The following is a 14,192-nucleotide window of genomic DNA, read 5'->3' on the forward strand; positions in this document are numbered from 1 at the left end:
CACTTAAAGTGTATCTCTGCTCTTTTTACTCCACTTATGTGAAAAAGGATATTTTATTTTAGTTTTTATTTATTTTTTTATTGGAGTATAGTTGCTTTACACTGCTGTGTCAGTTGCTGCTGTACCGCAAAGTGTATCAGCCATACGTATACATATATCCCCTCTTTTCTGGATTTCCTTCCCGTTTAGGTGACCACAGAGCACTGAGTAGAGTTCCCTGTGCTCTACAGTAGGTTCTCATTAGTTATCTATTTTATACATAGTAGTTTGTATATGTCAGCCCCAATCTCCCAGTTCATCCCACCACCACACCCCACTTTCCCCCTTGGTATCCATACGTTTGTTCTCTATGTCTGTAGGATATTTTATTTTTAGTCTCTGGCCTTGGGAGTCCTGTCTTTGCCCCCAGACACCTCCTCTGGGGGGTTGGGTGAGGGCTGCTCCAGGGAGAGGTGTCCCCAACCCCAATCCTCTCTTCTCCAGTGAGCGCAGGCTGTGCTGTCACCAAGGTGTTGGACTGAGTGGCCAAAACCAGAATCGAATGTCCACACAGCAGGAGGACACCCCACACTTCCAGAGGGAAGGGAGGCTGGCCGAAGGGCTCAGGTGTCTGGGGTCCAGGAGCACTGGTGGGGGCACGGTGAGTGGGACCTGAGCCCCATCCATGCTCTGTAATCAAAGTGGGCAGGGCCCAGACTCTGGTCCTGGATGAGCCACGTTGGAGCTGGACTGCCTGAGAAGCCCGGCACACATCCCCCACTCCCTGGAGTGTGGCTGGTAGGGATGGGTGAGGGAGAGTGGGGAAGAGGGAAGGGCCACGCTCCCCAGTTCCTACCAGGGTTTCTCCTCTCCTTCGACTACTTCCTTGGGATGGGGGTGCAGACCTTGCCAATCCTTTTGGCTGGGATGGGGGTAAATGCAGACACCCTCACGTGCACACAGGGCTTGTGGGACGTGAGTGACAACCTTGGGCCCAGGGAAGTGTTGGGTAGGTAGTCTTGGCCACCTTCAAAGACTGCAGTCCCCACTCCCATCCCTGTACCCCATGGGAAGAATGGTTCACCTGGCTGGCAAGGCAGGGGGCTCAGGGGGACTGGAGCTGGATGGGATGCCTGATCTAGTGGGAGGGGTTCAGCTGCGAAAAGTACCTGGGGCGGGGTGTTGTTGGCTGGAAATAAGAATGCCTGGGGGGACTTCCCTGCCAGTCCAGTGGTTAAGACTCTGCGCTTCCACTGCTGGGGGCGTGGGTTCAATCCCTGGTGTTTGATCCCCAATCAGGGAACTGAGATCCTGTGTGCTGCGTGGCGCGGCCAAAAAAAAAAAAAAAAAAAAGGATGCCTGGGGACTGGACAGGCGTATGTCCAGATGTTTGCTTAGTCCCACATCAAGCCTTCACCCACTGCCCCAGCCCTGGACATGCCCCCACGCCCATCTCTCCTACTGTATTTTTTCTCTGAGACGCTTAGCTGCACATAGCATGGGATATGTGTTATTTATTATGTCTTGTTTATTGCCACCCTTCACCCCCTGTAGATTTTGTAAACTCACTGGGACCGAACTTTTGTTGCCCCCTCCCAAGCCCCCATTGCTATGTCCCAGCTGCTAGGGCAAGATCTGGGGAGGGTCCTGGGTAAGGACTGAGGGTCTGGACACTACAGAATCTGGACTGGGTGCCTCTGATAACTTCCTATGGTATCTGTGTCAGCTGCAGAGGACTCCGCATACGAGGCTCCATGAGGGGTCCAGCTCAGGGATGGATGGGGGGACAACTCCTCTTCCCATCCGTGTCCCTGGAGAGCCAGACACGGTGTTAGCGTCCCATCCCTCACCCCACAGGGCTGTTACTGCTGTCTTGAAAATGAGCCTGTCAAATCTGCACAACTTTTTTTTTTTTTTTCCTCCCCAAAGAGGCCCCGGGCCCCGAGAGTGGGAGCCAGTTGCTCATAGGGGATCCTCCCTCCATCCCCAAGCCTCCGTTAGAGGCCAGAGCCTGATGTGTTGAGGAGCCTTGGATACAGACCGCAGGGGGCAGGGCCTGCAGGTCTCTCCTCTTCCTAGCTTTCCCCTCTTTACTCCTTAACAGCTCAGAACTCTCCTCAGGTGTCCCTCCCCGCCCCCCCCCACCCCCCCACCCCAGTGCCTCTGGCAGCTTCGTTTCTGGCAGGGGAGGTGAAAGCTGAAGTGAGAGGAACGTTTGGGCTGAACTGGAAGCCAAGGGTTTTATATGCATGAATTCACTGGAGATTTCATAAAGACCCTGCTGGGCAGGGACAGGTCCAACAGCTCAGATCACGCCTGAGTCCCAGCCTGCCTGGGGGCCTTGGGAAACTGTATGGGAGGCTGTAAAAATTCACTCATTCAACAGAGTGCCGTCTGCTTCTGATTAAGGCCCTTATTGGTTGTTGGGGACACCTGGGTGGCAAAGTCAGACCCCATCCGTCTGTCCTGGAACAGAGATGAGTGCCGCTGAGCATGTAATGGGACCCCACCTAGCACAGGGGCTTTCTGGTAGTTGAGAAGGGACGCGGTAAGGGTAGCCGTCAGGCTGAGGAGGATTGCCTTGGAACAGTGGTTCTCAACCAGGGGAACTGCAGCCAGGTCTGGAGACGGCTGTCATAACGTGTGGTGGAGGGGAGCGGGGTGGCGAGGAGGGCTGTTGGCCTCTAGTGGGTTAGGGTTAGGCCACTATGCTGCTAGCCACCCTACAAGGCACAAGACAGCCCCCACAGTAAAGAAAGGCCGGCCCAAATGTCACCAGTGCCATGGTTGAGAAACTAGTTGGATGACCCGCAGAAAAGTCAGTTTGACTTAGAGGCCGAGGCTGGTGAGAGCTGAACATGGGAAGGAGGGAGAGGGGATTCAGGACAGCCCGTTTTCCCCTAAGCCCCCAGGCTGCGAAGGAGGCAGGGGTCCCTGGTGCCCTGGGCAGCCCCCTGCATAGCAGGGCCCAGGTTCCCCAACAGCCGCACTAGCGAGACTGCAACAGACTCCCGGGAACCGCAAGCACGAGGGACCTTTTGGGGGCAGGAAGCACTGCGGGCTTCAGTTTTCCCAACGGGGTAAAAATTGGGAGCCCCGAGGCCTGGGCGTGGGGCCAGGCCAGGAGTGACCACATCCCTGGTGGGCGACGCCTGCTCGGGAACCGCGCTGCGGGGGAGGATTCTATCACAGACGAGAGGGAGTCGATGCTAACAAAGGGGAACGTGCGACCCTGCGTCCCGACCCAGCTTTCCCCGGCCTTGGGCCGACCCCCGCGACCGCTGCAAGGACCGAGTGGTCGGGGTCCCGAGAGTACTACAACTCCCAAGATGCCTCGCGCCGCCTGCGCCAGGAAGGGCCGACACGGCCGGCGGCCAATGGGGGGTACGGAGGCGGGGCCCCTGCGCACGTGGCGTCCTGACGCACGGACGGCGACGTCGGGGTTTGTGTGCGCGAGAGGCCGCCGATAAAGGTTGGGTGCCTCGCGCCGGGGGCCGTTGGGAGGGAGCGTGCCCCCGCCCCCTCCCCGGCCCCCACTCCTGCACCGCCGCTGCAGGGGCCCCGCCTTCCCATCGACCCCCGCGGGAAGGCCCTGGGTCTCCCCAGCTCATTCCCCGGTCGGGGCCGCAGGTGAGAGACCGGAGGGGCGGGGGTGGGGGAGGGACCGGAGGGCGGAGACGTTGGGGAAACGGCGAACGTGAAACCGGAAGGGATGCCTTAAAGGGAAGGGTGCTACTTCACCTCCGACTTTTGTCCGCCGGTCCGGCTCCGCCCCCTTAAAGGGCAAGGGGCTGCTTTTTAAAGGGGCGGGGGCAGGTTGTGCAGTTTATAAAGAGCTTCCCGCTTTAATTTAAGAGAATAAATTGTCTCTTTAAAGGCCGGTGACAGTGTCCCAGATACTGAAAGAAAAGCTTCTGAATCCTAGTGGCTTCAAAGCAGTCCCTAGTTTAGCTGAGAAAGGGTGGAGATGGTTGTGCAGGAGCAGGATCCTCTTAAAGGGGAAGTCGGGCCTGATGGAAGGGTGTGGCCCGGCCTTTTGAAGAGGATGCTCTTTACCAGATAAGATGGGTCCCGGCTCTTCCAGAGCACGGATGTCTCCTGTTTAAGGCATGCCGGCCTTCTGAAAGACACGTGCAGCTTCCTGGGATAACCTTTTAAAAGGACTTGCTTACATTTTAAAGGGGACGCTCATCTTTTTAAAGGGAATCTATATGGCTTGTGCAAAGGGATGCCCAGCTTTCTTTCATTCAAGATATGTTCACTGAGTACTCACTCTGTGCCAGATATTATTCTAGGCGCTGGGATGCAACAGTGAACAAGATGCCACTAGCATCTAGTGGACCGAGGCCGGGGATACTGCTAACCAACTTGCAATGCAGGAAACAGCCCCCTGTCCGGCTCCAATCTCAACAGTGCTGATGCTGGGAAACTCTGATTATAAAGTAGGTTAGAAGGTGATAAGCCCTATGGAGAAAAAAAATAAGTCAGGGAAAGAGAATGCGGCATGCTGGGAGGGGTTGCAGAGTTAGGTAGGGTGGTCAGGGAATAATTCCCCAAGATGACATTTCAGCAAAGACTTGGAGGTGAGGGAGGGAGCTTACTGGATATTGGAGGGAAGGGGGTACTAGGCAGGGGCCTGTGTGGGGCCCCAGGTGGGAGTGGGCATGCCTGACCCGGCCCTGTGACCAGAGTGCTCTGAGGGTTGGAGAGGCTAGCAGGACAGTCAGGGAGGGAAGGAAGCCATAGGCCGTGGGAAGTCTGTAGGTTCTTGTAAGGGATTAGTTTTCTGCTCTCAAATGGGAGCAGTGGAAGGCTTTAGCAGAGAGGAATGAAATGGTCTGTGTTGGCAGTTTCCATTCAGCCTCTGTGTTGGGAACAGACTGGGGGTAGGAAGAGTAAGGGTGGAAACTAGGAGAGCTGTCAGAAGGCTGTTGCAGTTGCCCAGGAGGGAGATGTTGGTGCCCTAGAAAAAGGTGGTAATGGGGGACTTGGTGGGAAGTGGCCAGATTCCAAGGATGCTCCTGCTGGACTAGGGGAGTCGGCTGACGGACTGGTCATAGAGAGTGAGGGAGAAAGAGGAGGTGAGGATGCCCTGGGACTTTGGGCCTGAGCAAGAATAAAGGTGTTTTTGGAGATGGAGCAGACTGGGAGTGAAAGAGATATTTGCGGGGGCCAGAGAGGGGAGAGAGCAGGAGGAAAAACTGGAGTTAGGCTTTGGGCATGTTAAGGTTGAGGTGTCTTATTAGGCATCCGAATGGCATAGTCCACCAGGGGTGTAGGTTTCAAAGGACAGGTGGCAAGTGGAGATCAATTTTGGAATTGTCCAGTTTATAGATTGTAAAGTCCCAGGAGTGGGTGAGGGCTTCCAGGGAGAGTGTGGATACAGAATAGGAGGCTTGATAGAACCCTGGACTCTCCTGCATTCACAAGTAGGACTAGCACCCGAAACTGAGAAGGGTGGCAGGTGAGGAGCGCGGTATCCCAGAAGCCAAGGGGACTGGTTTAAGGAGAGAGAGAATAAGGCATCCATTGACCACTGAGCAGAGACCACTGGATTTAGCAACTAGGAGGCCATGAGTGGAGGGGGCGGGGGGAGGATCTGATTGACAGGGTTTGAGATGGGAAAGAGCATGTATTGATGGCACTTTTAAGTTGCTTTGCTGCAAGGAGACAGAAATGAGGCCAGAGCTGGAGGAGGAAGTGGGGTGAAGGGTTTTTGTTTTTTTAAAGATGGGAGGGCTTCCCTGCTGGCGCAGTGGTTAAGAATCCGCCTGCCAATGCAGGGGATACGGGTTCGAGCCCTGGTCCAGGAAGATCCCACATGCCGTGCAGCAGCTAAGCCCGGGTGCCACAACTACTGAGCCTGTGCTCTAGGGCCTGCGAGCCACAACTACTGAGCCCACGTGCCACAACTACTGAAGCCCACGCGCCTAGAGCCCGTGCTCCACTAGAGAAGGCACCGCAATGAGAGGCCCGCGCACCGCAACGAAGAGTAGCCCCCGCTTGCCACAACTAGAGAAAGCTCGCGCGCAGCAATGAAGACCCAACGCAGCCAAAAAAAATTTTTTTAAAAAGTTATAAAGATGGGAGACCTGGCTTGTGGGTACACTGATGGGAACGGTCCAGGAGATGAGGAGAATCGCTGTAGGTGGGAAGTCAGAGTCTTTAGGCCCAGAAGTAGGCAGGCGGGAAGGGGTAGTGCAGGGTTTCTCAGCCTCAGCACCACTGGCGTTTTGAACTGATTGCTCCTTGCTGTTTGGGGGCTGGGGGTGGTGCTGTCCTGTGCCTCGTAGGACGCCGAGCAGCGTCCCTGGCCTCTGCCCACTAGATGCCAGTGGCACCTGCTTCTCCAGTCGACAGCCAGATAACCAGAACAGTCTCCAGGCATTGCCACGTGTCCGCTGGGGTGGAGGGCGTGGTGGTGGTGGTCCAGGGAGCTTCCATTGCCCCACTGAGAACCACCAGTGTAGTTGTTGGAAGATGGGAATGTTCTCTTCTGGTTGCTTTTATTTTCTCAGCGACAAGATCAATGGCAGGGTCACCTGCTAAGAGCAAGAGGGGATAGGAGAGAGATTTGAGGGGAAAAGAAACATGGCAAGTATCACCTGGTGGGATGGGTGAATGGACCAGAGAAATGCAGCATGAGCAGTGCAGGGTGTTGGGGAGGGAGCTTTGAGATCCTTGGGCACGAATGCAAAAGGAGGCTGAGGCCAGGCACTTTCCAGTCACCAGCAGCATCTGTGCTGGATAAGGGGGGCAGTGAGGGTGTGGATGAGGGGGCGGAGGATGCGGAGCCCACAGGATCAATGGGTGGTAGATATGGCTGAACCTAGGGATTCTGGGTTAGGGTCCCAAGAGGGAGAGGTGGAGCAGGATGGGTGGTGGTGGAGAGTGGATGCTCACAGAGGCTTTGTCTGTCGTGAAAGGGTTTGGGGTGTGGCAGTGGAAGCGGGTATTGAGGCAGGATGGGGATGAGGTCTTTAGAGGGACCAGAGGATCCAAAGCGCGGTGCTAGAGACCCCAGCCTTCTTCGAAGACACTGCCTGTCTTCAGAGGGACTGAGCATAGCCGGAAAGGCAGTACCTGGCCTCATAAAGGCCACGTCCAGCAGTCCAGCCTCCTGGAGGAGATGGCCGGCATGGTGGGGGGCGGAGCGACCAGCTCCTCCCAGTTTGCCATACGTTTCCTTTTTAGCACCCAAAGCCTTCCGTCGTGGGCAGCCTCTCCAGCCAGAGCTGACCTGCACTACAGGAAGCCGTAATCCTAAGGGATGTGTCCCGTGCCTCTCACAGGGCCACCCCGTGGGTTTGGGGTTGAGATAACCCGGTGTGTGGGCGGAGGTGGGGGGAGCGCCCGCCCTCGCCTGACCCGGAATCCCTCCCCAGGTGTGATGGTCGGCTCCCACACGGACATGGCGCCGGCCTCTACCGCAGAGGGGGCCGGGGAGAAGCCGGGCCCCGCGGCTCCGGCCCCCACGGCCCAGTATGAGTGTGGGGAGTGCGGCAAGTCCTTCCGCTGGTCGTCCCGGCTCCTGCACCACCAGCGCACGCACACGGGCGAGCGTCCCTACAAGTGCCCCGACTGCCCCAAGGCCTTCAAGGGCTCCTCGGCCCTGCTTTACCACCAGCGGGGCCACACGGGCGAGCGGCCCTACCAGTGCCCCGACTGCCCCAAGGCCTTCAAGCGCTCGTCGCTGTTGCAGATCCACCGCAGCGTGCACACCGGCCTGCGGGCCTTCACCTGCGGCCAGTGCGGCCTGGCCTTCAAGTGGTCGTCCCACTACCAGTACCACCTGCGCCAGCACACGGGCGAGCGGCCCTACCCCTGCCCGGACTGCCCCAAGGCCTTCAAGAACTCGTCCAGCCTGCGGCGCCACCGGCACGTGCACACGGGCGAGCGGCCCTACACCTGCGGCGTGTGCGGCAAGAGCTTCACGCAGAGCACCAACCTGCGGCAGCACCAGCGCGTGCACACGGGCGAGCGGCCCTTCCGCTGCCCGCTCTGCCCCAAGACCTTCACGCACTCGTCCAACCTGCTGCTGCACCAGCGCACCCACGGCAGCGCCGCCGCCCCCGCCGCGGGCGCCGCCCCCGCCCCTCCGCCGCGGGAGCCCGGCGGCAAGGTCTTGGTCTCGGAGGCCTACCTGCAGCGGCCCCTCCAACCCCCCAGCCCGCCGGCGCCCCCGCCGCCCGCGCCCCCGCCCGTGGTGCCCGAGCTCTTTCTGGCCGCGGCCGAGACCACGGTGGAGCTGGTGTACCGCTGCGACGGCTGCGAGCTAGGCTTCGGCAGCGAGGAGCTGCTCTTGGAGCACCAGCCTTGCCCCGGGCCGGAGGCGCCGCCCCCGCCCGCGGACGCGCCCTCGGAGACGCGGAAGGCCGACCCTCCCCCGCCGCCCTCCCTGTCCCCGCCGTCCCCCTTGCCGCAGCCCCCTCCCGCCGCCGCTGCCCCTGGCTTCGCCTGCCTCCCCTGCGGGAAGTCCTTCCGGACAGTGGCCGGCCTCTCCCGCCACCAGCACAGCCACGGGGCGGCCGGCGGGCAGGCGTTCCGCTGCGGCAGCTGTGACGGCGCCTTCCCGCAGCTGGCCAGCCTCCTGGCGCACCAGCAGTGCCACGTGGAGGAGGCCGCGGCCGGGCGCCCGCCCCCCCAGGCCGAGGCTGCCGAGGTCACCTGTCCCCAGGAGCCGCTCGCCCCCGCCCCCGCCCCGCCCGCTCCCGCGCCCGCGCCCGCCCCCGCTTCCGCGGAGCGACCCTACAAATGCGGCGAGTGTGGCAAGGCGTTCAAGGGCTCATCGGGGCTGCGCTACCACCTGCGGGACCACACGGGCGAGCGGCCCTACCAGTGCGGCGAGTGTGGCAAGGCCTTCAAGCGCTCGTCGCTGCTGGCCATCCACCAGCGCGTGCACACCGGCCTGCGGGCCTTCACCTGTGGCCAGTGCGGCCTTACCTTCAAGTGGTCGTCGCACTACCAGTACCACCTGCGGCTGCACTCGGGCGAGCGGCCCTACGCCTGCGGAGAGTGCGGCAAAGCCTTCCGCAACACGTCGTGCCTGCGGCGCCACCGGCACGTGCACACGGGCGAGCGGCCCCACTCCTGCGGCGTGTGCGGCAAGAGCTTCGCCCAGACCTCCAACCTGCGGCAGCACCAGCGCGTACACACGGGCGAGCGGCCCTTCCGCTGCCCGCTCTGCCCCAAGACCTTCACGCACTCGTCCAACCTGCTGCTGCACCAGCGCACCCACTCGGCCGAGCGCCCCTTCGCCTGCCCTATCTGCGGCCGCAGCTTTGTCATGGCCGCCTACCTGCAGCGGCACCTGAGGACGCATGCCCCGGCCAACGCCACTTCTGGCCCCGCAGCCCCCGGCGCCGGCCCCCAGCCCCCTGCCCCACTGGCTGCCGCCCCAGCCCCGTCCGCCACCCAAGATGTCCACGTCCTCCCCCACCTCCAAGCCACGCTCTCCCTAGAGGTGGCAGGGGTCACGGCCCAGGCCCCGCCCCCCAGCCCAGCAGCCCCCAACTCCCAGACGTTTCTCCTGGTGCAGACTGCCCAGGGCCTCCAGCTGATCCCCAGCAGCGTCCAGCCCCCCACACCCCCGCCGCCCCCCGCCCCCCCCAAGCTCATCTTGCTGCCCTCCTCCAGTACTGGTGGTGGGGGCAGCGGTGCAAGGCAGGGCCCACGGGCAGTGGGGAAAGCTGGGCAGGGGGCTGGAGTAGTCTGGCTGCCAGGCCCTGGGGGGCTAGGGGTGCAGGGAGGGAGCAACACCGGGGCCGGCGCGGGAGCGCAGAGCCTCATAGTTCTGCAGAATGTGGGGGCTGGGGAGGCAGGGCCGCCGGAAGTGAGCGGGGTCCAGCTCCAACCCCTTCGGCCAGCCCCGGAACTGACCACGGTCCAGCTCCAGCCGGCCCCGGAGGTGACCACGGTCCAGCTCCAGCCGGCCCAGGAGGTGACCACGGTCCAGCTGCAGCCTGTAACGGGTCAGCTGTCCAATTCCAGTGGGGGAGCCGTCACCACTGAGGCGCCTAATCTGCTGGTGGTTCAGAGTGGGGCAGCGGAGGAGTTGCTGGCGGACCCCGGCCCGGGGGAGCCCGGTGACGGTGAGGCCAGCACTGGTGTGGTCCAGGATGTGCTCTTTGAGACGCTGCAGACGGAGGAGGGGCTGCAGAGTGTCCTGGTGCTGAGCGGGGCTGATGGGGAGCAGACCCAGCTGTGTGTGCAGGAGGTAGAGACCTTACCCTCGGGGCTGGCTGAGCCGCCAACCCCTGGCCCGCCGGGACAGAAACTGCTCATTATCCGCAGTGCCCCGGCCACCGAGCTGCTGGAGAGTGGCAGCGTTGGGGGAGGCGCCGCTGCGCTGCAGCTGCTGGCCCCACCACCACCTGGCCCAGGCTCTGCTCCCGCGGGCGTCCCTGCGGCTCCTGCCTCCCAGATGGTACAAGTGGTTCCTGCGGGAGCTGCACCTGGGGGCATGACCCCCCAGGGCCTACCCTCCATCCAGATCGTCCAGACTCTGCCCGCAGTCCAGCTGGTGCACACGTTTTGAGTAGAACCACTGGTTCCCCTTCCTGCCCCACACAGAGACCCCGACTCACTGCCCGCCTGGGCTGGGCTGAGCTGGGGGGAGGGGAACTGCAGGCTGGGCTTGCTAATAAAGACCAGAATCTCCTCTCCTGTGCTTTTGTTTTATTTGTGGTTTGGGAGGTCACTGTCATGGCCATAGCCACCACTTGGGAACTTGGAGTCTCATCTCTTGCTTCCTGGTTCGCAGGTGACTTGCTTTGCGTCTTGGGGCCAGCCACTTCTCCTATGTGGGCTCTGTTTATCCTTTTTTAAAAAAGGGATGCAACGGTCACTATATGGGGGAGGCGTTGGAATCTAGAATCCTGGTCTGCCACTTGTTCTCTGTAAGTCACCCCACCCCTCCTCTCACGGAAAAATGGGTGGGTGGGAATGCCCATCCCGAATGTCACTGAGAGCCGGGGTGGGTTGGCTTGGGGTGGGGCAGTTTGGGAGCCAGTGGGCTCAAGATGCTGACGCGGCCCCTCCCGCGAAGGCCCTGGAACCAAAGAGAATAGACCCACTGAGTTCGCCGCCCCGCCCCCACCCCCTGCGCTCAGGTTGCTTAGGAACCAGGGGACTTCGGGGAGCAAACCTGCGTTCAGCGCGCGCCCGGTAAGTACCGCTCCCCGCCCCCACCCCCACCCCGCCGGGTCCCCCGCTCCCATCCCCTGCCCCTTCCCCCGCCTGCGTCCTACAGGCCCCCATTCTCTGTTGCTCCTCCCCTTGCAGGGTTGCCGCTCCCCGCCCTAGTCCATTCCCAGCCCACGCCCAGACTCTCCCCCCACCCCCTGCCAGAAGCTTGGCAACAGTTGCTAAGGCCGAGAGCAGGCACCGCCCCGCCCCCCAGTGCGCGAGTCTGACGTCACTTCCGCCGACGACCCCCTTCTCAACCCTGCTCCCCTCGCACCTTGTCAAAAGCGAAGCGACCCACAGAGGTGCTTGCAAGTCCTTGTTCCTGCGACAGACGCCGTTCGGGGGCGATTGGGGCAGAGAGGCTCTGGGCACTGGGGGGTGGGGAGCGCAGTCCATTCCCTGCCTGTGGGGGTAGTTTCGCTCACCCCCAGGGCCGCCCCGGAACCTGGAAGGGAGCCCGGTGTTGGCAGGTGTTGGCGTGCACCGGGCATTTAGGCGTAGATCGCTGGACACCACTGGGGGCCGGGGGGGCACCCCGAGAGACTTTAGAAAGGTCGATGGGTTGACGGGGAAGACTGTCCTGTCTCGGACCTCTCTTGGGACCTGACCTGGGACATACTGTTGCTTGATCCGCAGCTCTGGGGCGCTTTGGGGACGAGAGGTGCCCTCCTGACGCTGACCGGCTTGTTTTCGCCAGGTGCACGCCTGCTCCCTTGGGGGCGCGGGAGCCTGGGGGCTGCCATGGCCCCCAGCCACCTGTCGGTGCGGGAGATGAGGGAAGATGAGAAACCCTTAGTGCTGGAGATGCTGAAGGTGAGAGCGGGCAGGGGCGCCAGTGAGCCTGGGAGGGTGGGGTGGAGGGTACCAGTGAGGGGGGGCCGGGACACCAGTGAACCTGGGAGGGGACGGGGACACCAGTGAGCCTGGGAGGGGGCGGGGACAGAATGAGGGGATACCAATGAGCCTGGGGGGGCGGGGACACCAGTGAGTCTGGGGGAGGGTACCAGTGGGAGGGGCCGGGACACCAGTGAGCCTGGGAGGGGGCGGGGACAGAATGAGGGGGCACCAATGAACCTGGGGGTGGGGCGGGGACACACCACGGAGCCTGGGAGGGGGCAGGGCTGGCATTTGGAGTGGCTTCAGTCACCTTCCTGAGCCAGCCGTGACCCCCGGCGAGCAGTCTTTTGCTCCTAAGAGGGCCCTTGGGCCCTCCTCTCTCTAGTTCTTTCTCCCTACCCTGGGGATCAAAAAGGGTTTTCACCGCTGTAGGGCTGTGGAGCTGACCACACACCAACTCCTTCCCTATCCTGCCCACTTCCAGTCTTCCCTACGCCCCAGCCTCCTGCTTTTCAAAGTAGAGCCCTTGGGCCTCAGCCTGGCACTCGAGGACCCCCCCAGGCGCCCCTCCAGCTTTCTGTCTTGCTTGGGGCAGCTCCTCCATCCAGCCTTCCCTGGTGCCCGGCGCCTGCCTCTCCACTGAAGTGGGAGCCCTCGCAGTTCCTAATTCACCAGCTCACTCATTCAGAGCCCAGCGTGTCAGCCGTGTGGTCCCGGCCCCTCCGCCACAGGCCTCAGCTCACTGCCTTCCTTTCTCCTCCGGCAACCCCGGCCCCGGATCCCTCCCGGGCAGGGCCTGCCTCCTCCCCGCCCCGTTCCTGCTGCCCACGGGAGCCCCCCAACGCTGACTGCTCCTCCTGCCCGCAGGCTGGCGTGAAGGACACGGAGAACCGTGTGGCCCTCCACGCCCTGACGCGGCCACCGGCCCTGCTCCTCCTGGCGGCAGCCAGCAGCGGCCTGCGCTTCGTCCTGGCCTCTTTCGCCCTGGCCCTCCTCCTGCCCGTGTTCCTGGCCGTGGCGGCCATGAAGCTGGGCCTGCGGGCCCGGTGGGGCTCGCTGCCCCCGCCGGGCGGGCTGGGGGGGCCCTGGGTGGCAGTGCGGGGCTCGGGGGATGTGTGCGGGGTCCTGGCCCTGGCCCCAGGCTCCAGCGCTGGAGACGGGGCCCGGGTCACCCGCCTCTCTGTGTCTCGCTGGCACCGCCGCCGAGGCGTGGGCAGGCGGCTGCTGGCCTTTGCCGAATCCCGGGCTCGAGCCTGGGCGGGCGGCATGGGGGAGCCCCGGGCCCGGCTAGTGGTCCCGGTGGCCGTGGCAGCGTGGGGCGTGGCCGGGATGCTGGAGGGCTGTGGCTACCAGGCCGAGGGGAGCTGGGGCTGCATGGGCTACACGCTGGTGAGGGAGTTCAGCAAGGAACTATGACGCCAGACCCTGGAGGGAGGAAAACCAGCGCTTAGTGAGCACCTACTGTGTGCAGACACTTTCACACCGTCCTTCCGTGAATCCCCAGCCCACCCAGGGCCCAGAAACAGGCCTGCAGAGGGCAAGAGACCCCACCACAGCCTGACGTGTGTCTGTAGTGTTTGAACTTCTCAGAGAAGTCGGCCCATCTAACCCCTGCCTCAGATTCTGTCTGCACTGAGAAGTCTCCCCATCTGTCTGTCTGTCTGTCTGTCTGTCTGCCAAGCCTGTGCCGTTTGTGCTACGAGCCTGGGAGAGACGTGGGGCAGGAGGAGAGGAGGCCGAGCAAGCCTGCCCCCCACCCCGACCAGGGTTAGGACTTAGGCAGGGGCACCCCAAACCGGGACAAGGCCCCCAGGGAATGGGGTGGGGCTTGATGCTGTGCTTGAAGTGGGTGAGGCCGCAGAGGCAGAGAGAGGGTGAGGGGCGCCTCTGCAGGGGAGGGTCGTCTGCCTCGAGAGCCCCAGGGGAGGGAGGGGGGTGGTGGGCACAGTGCTGCCCTCCCAGCCAGCCCCCCCCCCCCGGGAAGGTGAGAGCCCAGAGGGGCAGACAGACCCATCTGGTTTTTAACACCCGTTTGTTAATAAAGCCTGAAACTGCTGTGCGCCTGTCTCCCTCTCTCTGATGCCTTTTCCAGTCTGTCTCCGAAGCCCCCCTTCCGTCTGGCTCCTCCTTCCCCGAGGTTGACATTAATTGTTGGCGGCGGGGGTGCTGGACTGGGGGCAGGGGAGGCA

The 14,192-nt window shown here is 62.3% G+C and overlaps 2 protein-coding genes and 1 long non-coding RNA gene across 9 annotated transcripts; 2 read left to right on the forward strand and 1 right to left on the reverse strand.

The window, feature by feature from the left end:
• Positions 1–3,403: 3,403 nt before the first annotated feature.
• ZNF628 (zinc finger protein 628) lies at positions 3,404–10,639 on the forward strand. Of its 4 annotated transcripts, none has more exons than XM_082367894.1 (3): positions 3,404–3,609; positions 4,263–4,421; positions 7,365–10,639. In XM_082367894.1, the coding sequence occupies exon 3, from the start codon at positions 7,370–7,372 to the stop codon at positions 10,514–10,516; it is 3,147 nt and encodes a 1,048-aa protein (XP_082224020.1). In that variant the 5' UTR covers positions 3,404–3,609; positions 4,263–4,421; positions 7,365–7,369; the 3' UTR covers positions 10,517–10,639. The 4 variants fall into 4 exon arrangements, with proteins under 4 accessions (XP_082224020.1, XP_082224018.1, XP_082224019.1 ...); XM_082367893.1 differs by lacking the exon at positions 4,263–4,421 and adding an exon at positions 6,498–6,573 and having other exon boundaries at positions 3,548–3,609; XM_082367892.1 differs by lacking the exon at positions 4,263–4,421.
• Positions 6,031–7,148, reverse strand: LOC309616976. Its single transcript, XR_014237696.1, has 2 exons — positions 7,063–7,148; positions 6,031–6,524 (listed from the first exon to the last, which is right to left on the reverse strand). It is a non-coding gene; the product is annotated as an uncharacterized lncRNA (long non-coding RNA).
• A 218-nt stretch (positions 10,640–10,857) lies between the features above and the next one.
• NAT14 (N-acetyltransferase 14 (putative)) lies at positions 10,858–14,062 on the forward strand. 4 transcript variants are annotated; one of them, XM_082368249.1, is made up of 4 exons: positions 10,858–10,877; positions 11,091–11,145; positions 11,864–11,979; positions 12,871–14,062. In XM_082368249.1, the coding sequence occupies exons 3-4, from the start codon at positions 11,908–11,910 to the stop codon at positions 13,417–13,419; spliced, it is 621 nt and encodes a 206-aa protein (XP_082224375.1). In that variant the 5' UTR covers positions 10,858–10,877; positions 11,091–11,145; positions 11,864–11,907; the 3' UTR covers positions 13,420–14,062. The 4 variants fall into 4 exon arrangements, with proteins under 4 accessions (XP_082224375.1, XP_082224373.1, XP_082224374.1 ...); XM_082368247.1 differs by lacking the exons at positions 10,858–10,877; positions 11,091–11,145 and adding an exon at positions 11,296–11,468; XM_082368248.1 differs by lacking the exons at positions 10,858–10,877; positions 11,091–11,145 and adding an exon at positions 11,396–11,468 and having other exon boundaries at positions 11,803–11,979.
• The last annotated feature ends 130 nt before the right edge of the window (positions 14,063–14,192 follow it).

The sequence above is a fragment of the Balaenoptera borealis genome (genome assembly GCF_965194805.1).
Source record: "Balaenoptera borealis genome assembly, chromosome: 19".
NCBI lineage: Eukaryota > Metazoa > Chordata > Mammalia > Artiodactyla > Balaenopteridae > Balaenoptera > Balaenoptera borealis.